This window comes from Doryrhamphus excisus, chromosome 17 (genome assembly GCF_030265055.1).
Source record: "Doryrhamphus excisus isolate RoL2022-K1 chromosome 17, RoL_Dexc_1.0, whole genome shotgun sequence".
In the NCBI taxonomy this organism is placed as follows: Eukaryota; Metazoa; Chordata; class Actinopteri; order Syngnathiformes; family Syngnathidae; genus Doryrhamphus; species Doryrhamphus excisus.
In genome coordinates, this window is record NC_080482.1 from 16,789,546 (window position 1) to 16,801,562 (window position 12,017).

The window sequence follows — 12,017 nt, forward strand, 5'->3', positions numbered from 1 at the left end:
TAACAATGTGATCCAATGTACTCAAATGCACCATAAAACAACAACCATTTGGTCTGATCTCAAACACTCGTGTGATCTGATGTACTTCAAAGCACCATGAAACAACAACCATGCCATTTGTTGTCGTCAAACTCACTTATTCAAACACACCATGAAACAGAAACCATGTGATTTGATGTACTTGAACACACCGTGAAACAACAACAGCCATGTGGTCTGATGCACTTGAATGCACCATTACAACAACAGCCACATGGTCTGATGCACTTGAATGCACCATTACAACACCAGCCACGTGGTCTGATGCACTTGAATGCACCATTACAACACCAGCCACGTGGTCTGATGCACTTGAATGCACCATTACAACAACAACCATGTGGTCTGATGCACTTGAATGCACCATTACAACAGTAATCACGTGGTCTGATGCACTTGAATGCACCATTACAACAACAATCATGTGGTCTGATGCACTTGAATGCACCATTACAACAACAGCCATGTGGTCTGATGCACTTGAATGCACCATTACAACAACAGCCACGTGGTCTACGTGGTCTGATGCACTTGAATGTACCATGACAACAACAGCCACATGGTCTGATGCACTTGAATGCACCATTAAAACAACAGCCATGTGGTCTGATGCACTTGAATGCACCATTACAACGACAGCCACGTGGTCTGATGCACTTGAATGCACCATTACAACAACAGCCACGTGGTCTGATGCACTTGAATGCACCATTAAAACAACAGCCATGTGGTCTGATGCACTTGAATGCACCATTACAACAACAGCCACGTGGTCTGATGCACTTGAATGCACCATTAAAACAACACTCGTGTGATCTGATGTACTTCAAAGCACCATGAAACAACAACCATGCCATTTGTTGTCGTCAAACTCACTTACTCAAACACACCATGAAACAGAAACCATGCGATTTGATGTACTTGAACACACCGTGAAACCACAACCCTGTGGTTCTGATGCACTTGAATGCACCATTACAACAACCCTGTGGGTCTGCTACACGTACATCAAAGTGCGATGACTCTTTCTGTGCACCGGAGCGTACCATGTAACAACAACTGATACGCTGCAGCCTTTTGCAAACCCAAGTGAATACAAACCGAGACGTGATCAATATTCCACTCAGGCGCTTCATATCGTGCTGGTTCGATAGGAGCTCAAAGACTAGTACTCCATTACGTCGTCACACAATAAGACGGCGGCGGGCCTCGTCTCCGCAGTCATCCCAAGATGACGTCGGGGGCGATTTGATTTTCCTGGCAGGAGGCGCTTCACGGCTAATCACAGACACTCGGCTGAGAAAATGAAATAATAAAAACACAGAGCGAGTCTGATGTGCTCGCTCGTGGTGGCTCAGCTCTTCTTTCATGCGCTAACCTTGACGGTAACCTTTAACCTTAACCTTTATCTGTGGCGTCTTTGCCGCTGAATCAGGTCCAGCTTCCTGTCCGCTCTCACTTCAACTCCAAATCGGATATTTTGGCTGCGGGAACAAGTTGTGGAAGGTCAACTATTCCGTCTCTCCCACACACAAAGCAAAGTCCATAAAAGTCCATAACAAGGTTATGGAAGAAGAAGCCCGTCATCGTCACCTTTAGGCCACAAAAAAAGGCATGCTTAAAGGACACATGGACAAATAATCGCCTTCACATTTCACTTCCTGTATGTCGCAGGCCACGCCCTATACTTTTGGATACTTTTCAGCACACATTCCGCATCCTCTCCATCAACTGCAGGCGCACATTAACGCATGTGAATGTCCTTCAGCGAGTCCTGCAACCCGGCTACAGACTCAACAGCGCCCCCGGTGGCCTCTCCGTGCCTCCGCGCTAACACCAGCCTGCGTTTACCTGCTAATTATTCCTTTAATTTGGGAGTCTTTCTCCAGTTGCTGTTGCCGCAGCCTCCTTTCACTGTCCTCCAGTCGGTTCTGGTACTGCAGGAGGATCTTGTTGGTCTGCTGTTCCTGCGTCAAGAGCCGGCGCTCGTACTCCTCCAGCTTCTTGTGGGACATCATCAGGCGCTCCTTCAGGCAGTTGATCTCCTCCTCGTACTCTCGTACCTGTGGGAGAATAGGCTCATTTAGACTGGCAGCTGCTGGATCAAATACTCCAGAGGGAATGGCGGCATTCCGTGAGGGTTTTTTTTTTTTTTTTTTTTTTAGGAGTACATTTGTCGGTTTCTGCAAACTATCTGAGACCTCATGGCTTTGATGCTGAGATGAGATTTGAGCACCATCTGCTCGTTCCTTCACATTTCACTGTTGGTGATTAAAGATGAGCATACACTGTGTGATTCCAGACTGCCTCCGGTCTTTCTTTTCAATTTGTGCTGGCATTTCCTTACAACTGGAAAACAAATACGATGTGGTCTGATATACGCTATATTACACAAAAAACCACAGCATTGTGGTCTCACATACTCAAACGCAATGGAAAACAACAATGTTGTGGTCCGGCATGCTTGAGCACACCATAAAACAACAACATTGTGGTCTGAGCTGCCTGACAGCACCAAAAAACAACAACATTGTGGCATTGTGATACTCAAGCACAAGGCAAAACAACAATGTTGTGGTCTGGCATACTTGAGCACACTATAAAACAACTACATTGTGGTCTGATCTACGTGACAGCACCAAAAAACAACAACATTGTGGTCTGACATACTCAAGCGTAATGGAAAACAACAATGTTGTGGTCCGGCATGCTTGAGCACACCATAAAACAACTACATTGTGGTCTGATCTACCTGACAGCACCAAAAAAACAACAACATTGTGGTCTGATCTACCTGACAGCACCAAAAAAACAACAACATTGTGGTCTGACAAACTCAAGCGCAATGGAAAACAACAATGTTGTGGTCTGGCATGCTTGAGCACACTATAAAACAACTACATTGTGGTCTGATCTACCTGGCAGCACCAAAAAAAACCCCACAACATTGTGGTCTGACATACTCAGGTGCAATGGAAAACAACAATGTTGTGGTCTGGCATGCTTGAGCACACCATAAAACAACAACATTGTGGTCTGATCTACCTGACAGCACCAAAAAAACAACAACATTGTGGTCTGATCTACCTGACAGCACCAAAAAACAACAACACTGTGATACTCAAGCACAAGGCAAAACAACAATGTTGTGGTCCGGCATACTTGAGCACACCACAAAACAGCAACATTGTGGTCCGATGGACTCCAGTACACGACAAATACAATTTTTTTTGGTATACCCGAAAGCAACGGAAAACAACACTGTTGTGGTCCGGCATGCTTGAGTACACCATAAAACAACTACATTGTGGTCTGATCTATCTGACAGCACCAAAAAACAACTACAATGTGGCCTGACATACTCAAGCGCAATGGATAATAACAATGTTGTGGTCCGGCATACTTGAGCACACCATAAAAAAACAACAACATTGCGGCCTGACATACTCAGGTGCAATGGAACACAACAATGTTGTGGTCCGGCATGCTTGAGCTCACCATAAAACAACAACATTGTGGTCTGATCTTCCTGACAGCACCAAAAAAACAACAACATTGTGACATTGTGATACTCAAGCACGAGGCAAAACAACAATGTTGTGGTCCGGCATACTTGAGCACACCACAAAACAGCAACATTGTGGTCCGATGGACTCCAGTACACGACAAATACAATTTTTTTTGGTATACCCGAAAGCAACGGAAAACAACACTGTTGTGGTCCAAACACAAATCGGGGTTTCTTTAAAAGGGCGCACCCACCCGGTCCATGCGCGACTCGTCCATGCTCTTGGAGTACTCCTTCAGTTTGAACTCCTCACGGTCTATGCGGGAAGTCTCGATGTCAGCCGACAGGTGAGGCATGTTGGACACCCAGGCCACTGTCCTCTCGTTGGCCGGGGTCGGGGGGTTGAGGGTGGATGGAGACTGGGAGCCCTGCATAGGCAAATGGTAAAAACCCCAAGTGAGCTGAGGAGTTCGGTAGAAGAAGGAAGGAAGCGACGCCCCACTTGCCTGCTTGCTCATGTTGGGTTTGAGTAGGTGCTGCTGCTGCGGGGGCTGCTGCTGCGGGGACTGCTGCGTGGTGGGGCTGGATGTGCCCTGCGGACTCCCCGACTCCCTCACCGAGCTCTGCTGGTGAGGCAGGCCCGGCGCCGTGTTGTCTTTGACGGACAGCTGCCGTCCGCCGTGCGACCGCCCGCCGTAGCCCGACTCGGGCGACTGGAGGAGGTTGCCGCTCTGCGGGCGGGACTTGGCCGGGGCGGCAGGAGCGGCGGCCGCGCTGACGGACAGCTGATGGGACGTCTGGGATCTGACGCGTTGGCTCGGGGGCGGGGCTGCTCGCGGTTGGACTGTGGAGGGAGGGGTGGTGGCCAATGAGGAGTGGGAGGTTCCGGTCTGGGAGGCCATGCCCATCATTTGCTGCTGCTGGATGTTATCCTTGCAAATGAAACAAGGAATCATCAATCAGCATTTTTACCTTCCGATAAATACAGTTTTTATCAGCAATATAAAGCCTAGATTTATTTGATTGACTTATACTTAATAACTATAATAAATAATACAGTAATAATATTGAAATGCTGAAATAATTATAATTAGAGATGCTCTGATTGATCAGCCGCCGATCGGTATCAGCCGATATCGGTTCATAAATTCATTGTAAAATAGAAAAGGTGAGTTATGGATACCAGCATTTTGTTGATATTCTGGTAAAACTGGTAATAACCTCGGTGACCCCTAATATAGCCAACATTTAAACATGTACACTTCATGTATGTGATCAGTATCGATATCGATATCGGTATCGGACGATTTCGCTCAGGGATTATCGGCATCGTATCGCAGCATCAAATCCTGATATAACGTCGCTAATTATAGTACATTTTTTTGTGGGATAAAAATGTTGAGTATTGACTTGATTGTCTGTGAAAAACTAATTAATTAATCATTATAATTAATTTAACTAATTAATTAATCACTAAAAAACATAAAAACTATATAGCATAAAATATATGATATATAAACCAATTTGGACGAGTGGTTAGGGTGCAGACCTCACAGCTAGGAGACCAGGGTTCAATTCCAGCCTCGGCCATCTCTAGTTAATCTCTAGGACAACCTATTTAAGATGTGTAGCGAAGCCTTTTTTTTTTGTTTATGTGATTGAAATGACTTTTTGTTGAATTACTTTAATAAGGTAGTATTAAATTTGCACCTGGAAGTATGAGGAACATTCGCAGGGAAATATTGTTTGGGATACAGAAACTACTCAAGATGTGTAGCGAAGCCTGAATTTTTTTTTTTTTTTTTTACAAAGTCAATTTGGGACCTGTTTCTATATGTGCCCTGTGATTGGCTGGCCACCAGCCCAGGGTGTACCCCGCCTCTCGCCCCAAGACAGCTGGGATAGGCTCCAGCACCCTCCCGTGACCCTCGTGAGGAAAAAGCGGTAGAAAATGTATGAATGAATCTGGGACCTGGGCTGCACGGTGTGCACGAGCGGTTAGCGTGCAGGCCTCACAGCTAGGAGACCCGAGTTCGATTCCACCCTCGGCCATCTCTGTGTGGAGTTTGCATGTTCTCCCCGTGCATGCGTGGGTTTTCTCCGGGTACTCCGGTTTCCTCCCACATTCCAAAAACATGCTAGGTTAATTAGCCGCTCCAAATCGTCCATAGGTATGAATGTGAGTGTGAATGGTTGTTTGTCTATATGTGCCCTGGGATTGGCTGGCCACCAGTCCAGGGTGTACCCCGCCTCTCGCCTGAAGACAGCTGGGATAGGCTCCAGCACCCATGTGACCCTCGTGACGATAAGCGGTAGAAAATGAATGAATGAATGAATGAGTTCTCCTCCTAATTTGTGTGGAAGTGGTAACTTTTTGGCTTCTTATTTTGTCTTTCCCCACCCTCGGCCATCTCTGTGTGGAGTTAGCATGTTCTCCCCGTGCATGCGTGGGTTTTCTCCGGGTACTCCGGTTTCCTCCCACATTCCAAAAACATGCTAGGTTAATTAGCCACTCCAAATCGTCCATAGGTATGAATGTGAGTGTGAATGGTTGTTTGTCTATATTTGTGAAAGACATGTGGAAGGCGAAGGTGACATGAGGACGGCCCACACATGTACCTGCATGTGCATGGACATCTGCCGGCGTCCGTAGTCGGCCCTGCCGTAGTCGTCGCTGTAGCTGTGCGAGTGGATGATGCTGGGCTGGCCCAGGTGCCCGTCCCGGGTCCTGAGGGTGGACAGGTCCTCGCTGCGAGAGAACCCTCCGTGTGCGAACTGCGGCATGTAGCCCTGATGCGACGGCTCGGGCTCGGGGGCCAGCAGCAGGGGCGCTGGGGGCTGAGCCCGGCTGTGCTGGTGATGGAGCGGCTGCTGCTGGGGCCCGTCGGCGGTCGCCAGGTGAAAGAGGGGATTCTGGAAGGAAAGCGGGTAGCGCATGGCGGCGGCCTGCTGTTGCTGCTGCTGGGATAGCGAGTCGGTGGTGGTGCCCATCTGGCTCAGCTGGCTCAGCCGGAGGCCGCCGGACATGCTGGAGCCGCCGGAGCCAGCTGACAACCTCCCACCCGCCCGCAGCTGGCTGCTCAGGCCCGACCCCAGGCCGCCACCGCCTCCGCTGCTCAGCCCCCCGAAGCTGCCCATGCCGGCGATGGAGGCCTGGGAGGAGTTGAGCATGTCCACCGACTGCAGGTTAGACACGCTGTTCATTCGGGAATCCTGGAGGTCCATCATAGATACGCTTTTACTGACACTGAGCACCTACATGGGGGCGCCAGCGCCCCCTTTGCTACTTTGACATGTCAGGTGAGTGATGTATGGGTGAGGGTGGTGTTTTTACCGCAGAGGGGCCTGGATATCGGGAATGCCTCAAAGTATTTCCCAGGAAATACGCTTGAGGATGAAGTGGGAAAAAAAAAGCAAACCAAGCGGATGTCATGATGGACTACAGCCTTGATCCAGAGATTCCATGGAGTATGACAAACCATGCTCGTCATACTCATCTCACTACCACGTTTCAACCTACTGGATGGGATGATGATTAAGACGCCCCCCCGTGCCCCCTCCCCCAGGCGTGCCCCCTCCCCCAGGCGTGCCCCACATGACTCACCTTTGCGTCCGGTTCCGTGATGTCCGAGCTGCTCGTGCAGTACGCCGGGCTGGATCGGGCCAACGGAGGGCGGGACACGTAAAACATGTCTTTGGATGACGCTCGATGGAGGTGGTCTCGGTCCTGAAAGCTCATCTGGGACCGGGATGGCATGACCCCACCCGCGGAGGTCGGGGAAGGCAAGCGAGTGATGTCTATCGAGCTGGTGGACACGCGACATTAGGACTTGGATACAGAACACGGCTGGGTCTAGATCATCTGGGTTCATGTACCTGTTGAGATCCCTCATCATGAGGTTCTGGAACTCGGACGAGATGCCCCTGTTGAAGCTGGGTCGGGACAGCAGCCGGTCCACCTGCCGCTCCTGGATGCGGTCCGTCTGGTGGCTCGGCTGCCTCTGGAGGTGCGGGTTGCGCAAGGCCATGCTGATGTCGTTCAGGAGGCGGGGCAAAGGGCCCAGCTTGATGATGGCGTCCTGGAGGACGGAAAGAACCTTTGACACCTAATCGCCAATCAAAAGTAGACCAGCAGAACCTCAAAAGTGGGACAAATATGCCTCCAAAGTTGCACAAAACGTCAGCGTATCCCAACGGGTATCAAACAATTCGCTTTTTAGCTAATTAGCTAAATTGTTAGCTAATTAGCTAAATTAGCTTGGACTATTTGGGACACATGAAAATGACATGAAGCATAGGAACATACACTTTCAGGTTAACTTCTTTTTACACTTGCACGGCATTTCAAAACATGACATTTTAAAGAGATGTGTGTTTCATCTGTGACACGTTCGCTTACTTTTACACTTTCACCAAACAATGTTATTTTGCCTCTAAAGTTATGTGACGGAGGCATTTTGAATTATATTATAATCATAAATATAATAAATGATTAATAATAATACAAGTATTATGGTATTAGTATTTTGTATTTTTTAAATAATCTAGAAATAAAAAATAAAAATAAAATTAAAATTTATTTAAAATTTTTATTAAAACTAAATCTATATTTTAAAAATATATTTTTATATATAATAAAAATATTATATATCATTTTATAAACCAAAATAAATTAAACTATTTTAAAAATTACATTAAAAATAGCATTTTACAGTGCTTTATTTTATTATTCCTTTTTTTACATTTGCATTTTTTTAATATTCTAAAAATAAAAAAATTAAATTAAAATAAAAATTAAATTAAAACAAAATCTATATTTAAAATAAAAATATTATGTATCATTTTATAAACAAAAAATAAGTAAAACTATTTTAAAAATTACATTAAAAATAGCATTTTACAGTGCTTTATTTTATCATTATTATTATTACTTTTTTTACATTTTGCATTTTTAATAATCTAAAAAAATAAATAAAATTAAATAAAACATTTAATTAAAACAAAATCTATATTTAAAATACAAATATTATATATCATTTCATAAACAAAAAATAAGTAAAGCTATTTGTAAAATTACATTAAAAATAGCATTTTACAGTGCTTTATTTTATTATTATTCCTTTTTTTCCATTTTGCTCAATTATTAAAGAAACTTAATTATGACATTAAAAACATACAGAAGGCACTAATCCAGAATTGTGCTCTCCTCAGTAACAGTTTGACACTGGAACAGACTATTACTGTTTCCATTAGTTGAATATAGAATTGTAGTGTAATTCAGTGTAATTTCAAGTGTATTATATTTAAGCCTATCATATTCAATTCACAATAGGACAATAGGAAAAGTTGACATGTCAATTATATCGGCGCTGACCTTGCTGAGCTGTGCCATGACCTCCCAGAGGAGACTGTGAAGGATGGAGAGCTCCCTGCCCAGGTCGATGTAGCCCTCAAAGCCGCCGGCGTTGCTGATGCTGTCCAGGTTGGAGATCTCGTAGAGGAACTGCTGCATGGAACCCCACTCCATCTCCAGGAACTCGTTCATGAAGCACATGTACTCCTCTTTGTTGCCAAACCTGACCCGCACCGAGGAAACCACACCAAAACTCTCAATGGAGGCATCATTTGAGGGAAAAGACTGGCTTTCTACACCTTTATGCTCTGCTTTTATGGAGGAAAATATGGAAAAATAAGGTGGAAAAAGTCTTTTGACTGGGATTACAATGAAAGGTAATATAGGCAGGTTTTTGTTTGCATAATGAGCTACATTTCAGTTCAATAGTATTTGTTATGATTTTGTCTGAAAGTTACAATTACACCAATTTCATAATAAAAAACAATAACTTAAACAAAATTTATTATAATACCCTTGAAATCATAATAAATCATATACAGATGTTGTTTTTTAATACTTATTATTATTCTTATAACTTATTCTTATTTTTATTGGAAAATGGATGACAAAATATTAAGATATACAATAAATATAACAAAAAATATAAAGAAAAATATTTTGTCACATGTCACAAAATCCAACATATTCTTATTTTTTTATTGCAATTGTTATATTTAGTTTTCAAAATATTTCTTATTATTTTCTATTTGTATAATACAAAATTGCATAAATAGTAAAAAACGATTAATGGGTTATTTTGTATGCAGAATTAAATAATAAATATTATGAACAACAATTAAAAATATTGATTTATTATTATATACTGTATGAAATATTTTTACATTTTCATTATTCTTATTTTATTGGAAAATAGATGACAAAATATTAAGATATACAATAAATATAACAAAAAAACATATACATATTTTGTATTTGGACATGTCACAAATTTATTTTTATTGCAATTGTTATATTTATAAAATATATTCTAAATATTTCTAATTATTTTGTATCTTTATAATACAAAATATACAAAATTGCATAAATGTTCAATAAATATGATATATTACATATTATATAACATTAGTAAAAACAATTCATGGGTTATTTTGTATGCAGAATTAAACAATAAATAGTATGAATAAAAATGAAAAATAATGATGTATTATTATATAATGTATGAAATATTTTTTAGTGTAGAAATATTAAAATTTTCCACTAGCTCAGACCTATTTGCACATGTCACAAAATCCAAGTTACTCTTATTTTTATTCTAAAAGTCAAAATTTTAAAGTCATAATTATAATATATATATATAAAGTCTAAATACTAATAAAATAACCAAATAAACCAATAAATAGTATATGAATAGAAAATATTAATTAATTATAATACTTTTTATGGAGAAAAAAATATTTTGTATTTGGACATGTCACAAAATCCAACATATTCTTATTTTTTTATTGCAATTGTTATTTTCATTTTTCAAAATATTTCTAATTATTTTGTATTTTTATAATACAAAATATATAAAATTGCATAAATGTTCAATAAATATGATAAATTAATAAAATTTGTAAAATTGTATTGTATGCAGAATTAAACAATATTATGAATAACAATGAAAAACATTGATGTATTATTATATACTGTATGAAATATTTAGAAATATTATAATGATTATAATATAATATAATATAATATAATATAATATAATATAATATAATATAATATAATATAATATAATATAATATAATATAATATAATATAATATAATATAATATAATATAATATAATATAATATAATATAATATATTATATATAATATTATATTATATTAATATGTAGAAATATTTAAATTGTCCACTGGCTCAGAACTATTTGCACATGTCACAAAATCCAAGTTACTCTTATTTTTATTCTAAAAGTAAAAATTTAAGAGTCATAATTATAATATATATATATAAAGTCTAAATACTAATAAAATAATCAAATAAATCAATAAATAGTATATGAATATAAAATATTAATGAATTATTATACTTTTTATGTAGAATTTGTTCATTTTCATAGGCACACGTCAATGTGCAGTCAATGGAACCATCCTTACTTACTTACTTACTTACTTACATCCTTCACTTACTTTTCTTTTCCTCCAAGTATGAAATATACAATGAATTCAATGATGGTGGCGCATGAAGGCAAAACCCCAACAACGTCCCAACAACGTCCCAACAACGTCCCAACAACGTCCCAACAACGTCCCAACAACGTCCCAATACTTGCCAATACTTGTGTGTGTACGTGTAGGCAGCAACGCTTACTTGGAGAAGTTGGCCAGGTTTTGCACCACTTTGGCGATGAGGGTGAGCGTGCGCGACGTCTGCTCGTCGGGGTACTCCTGCGTCAGGTTGAAGAGGGACGGCGACATGATGGCGGGACAGAGGAAGCGCAGGAAGAGGGAACCGCTGATGAGGCGGTCGGAAATGTCTTCTCGACCTCGCTCGGCGCAGCGAACTCTCCACGAGGCGAACACTTCTTTAAGCTCTCGCGGGAACACGCTGCCATGCGGATGGGACATAAAGGAAGTCTCAGGTACTTTTTCACATCAAGTAAAATAATAATAATAATAATAATAATAATAATAATAATAATAATAATAATAATAATAATAATCATAATAATAATAATCATAATAATGATAATGATAATAATAATAATAATAATAATAATAATAATAATAATAATAATAATGATAATAATAATAATAATAATAATAATAATAATAATAATAATAATAATAATAATAATAATAATAATAATAATAATAATAATAATAATAATAATAATCAGCATCTCACCAATGAGAGTTGACGATCTTGCAAAGCGCCAGCTCGCAGCACATTCTCAGATTGGCTTGGTGGTCCGGGAGTACAGAAGGGGGCGTTCTCATGGGGTCCACTTCGCAGTTCTCCTCCGACTCGTACAAGGCCCTGATGAACTCCCCTGGAAACGAATCCTCATTAGCGACCCGCAGCCAAGCGGGCGGGAAGGAAGCAAGGAAATCATCACATG

General features: G+C 40.9%; 1 protein-coding gene across 4 annotated transcripts in view; it reads right to left on the reverse strand.

Moving 5' to 3' along the window:
• The window catches only part of syngap1b (synaptic Ras GTPase activating protein 1b), a 180,510-nt gene that overhangs the window by 37,190 nt on the left and 131,303 nt on the right, over window positions 1-12,017 (reverse strand). For 3 of the 4 annotated variants that reach the window (XM_058053245.1, XM_058053243.1, XM_058053246.1), the window contains exons 12-20: window positions 11,804-11,948; window positions 11,267-11,503; window positions 8,922-9,123; window positions 7,424-7,653; window positions 7,152-7,353; window positions 6,167-6,760; window positions 4,054-4,479; window positions 3,802-3,975; window positions 1,891-2,102 (exon numbers count right to left, since the gene is read on the reverse strand). In XM_058053245.1, coding sequence (XP_057909228.1) covers window positions 1,891-2,102; window positions 3,802-3,975; window positions 4,054-4,479; window positions 6,167-6,760; window positions 7,152-7,353; window positions 7,424-7,653; window positions 8,922-9,123; window positions 11,267-11,503; window positions 11,804-11,948 — 2,422 coding nt within the window. The remainder of the gene's footprint in view (window positions 1-1,890; window positions 2,103-3,801; window positions 3,976-4,053; window positions 4,480-6,166; window positions 6,761-7,151; window positions 7,354-7,423; window positions 7,654-8,921; window positions 9,124-11,266; window positions 11,504-11,803; window positions 11,949-12,017) is intronic. The other variant, XM_058053244.1, reaches the window with a different exon arrangement.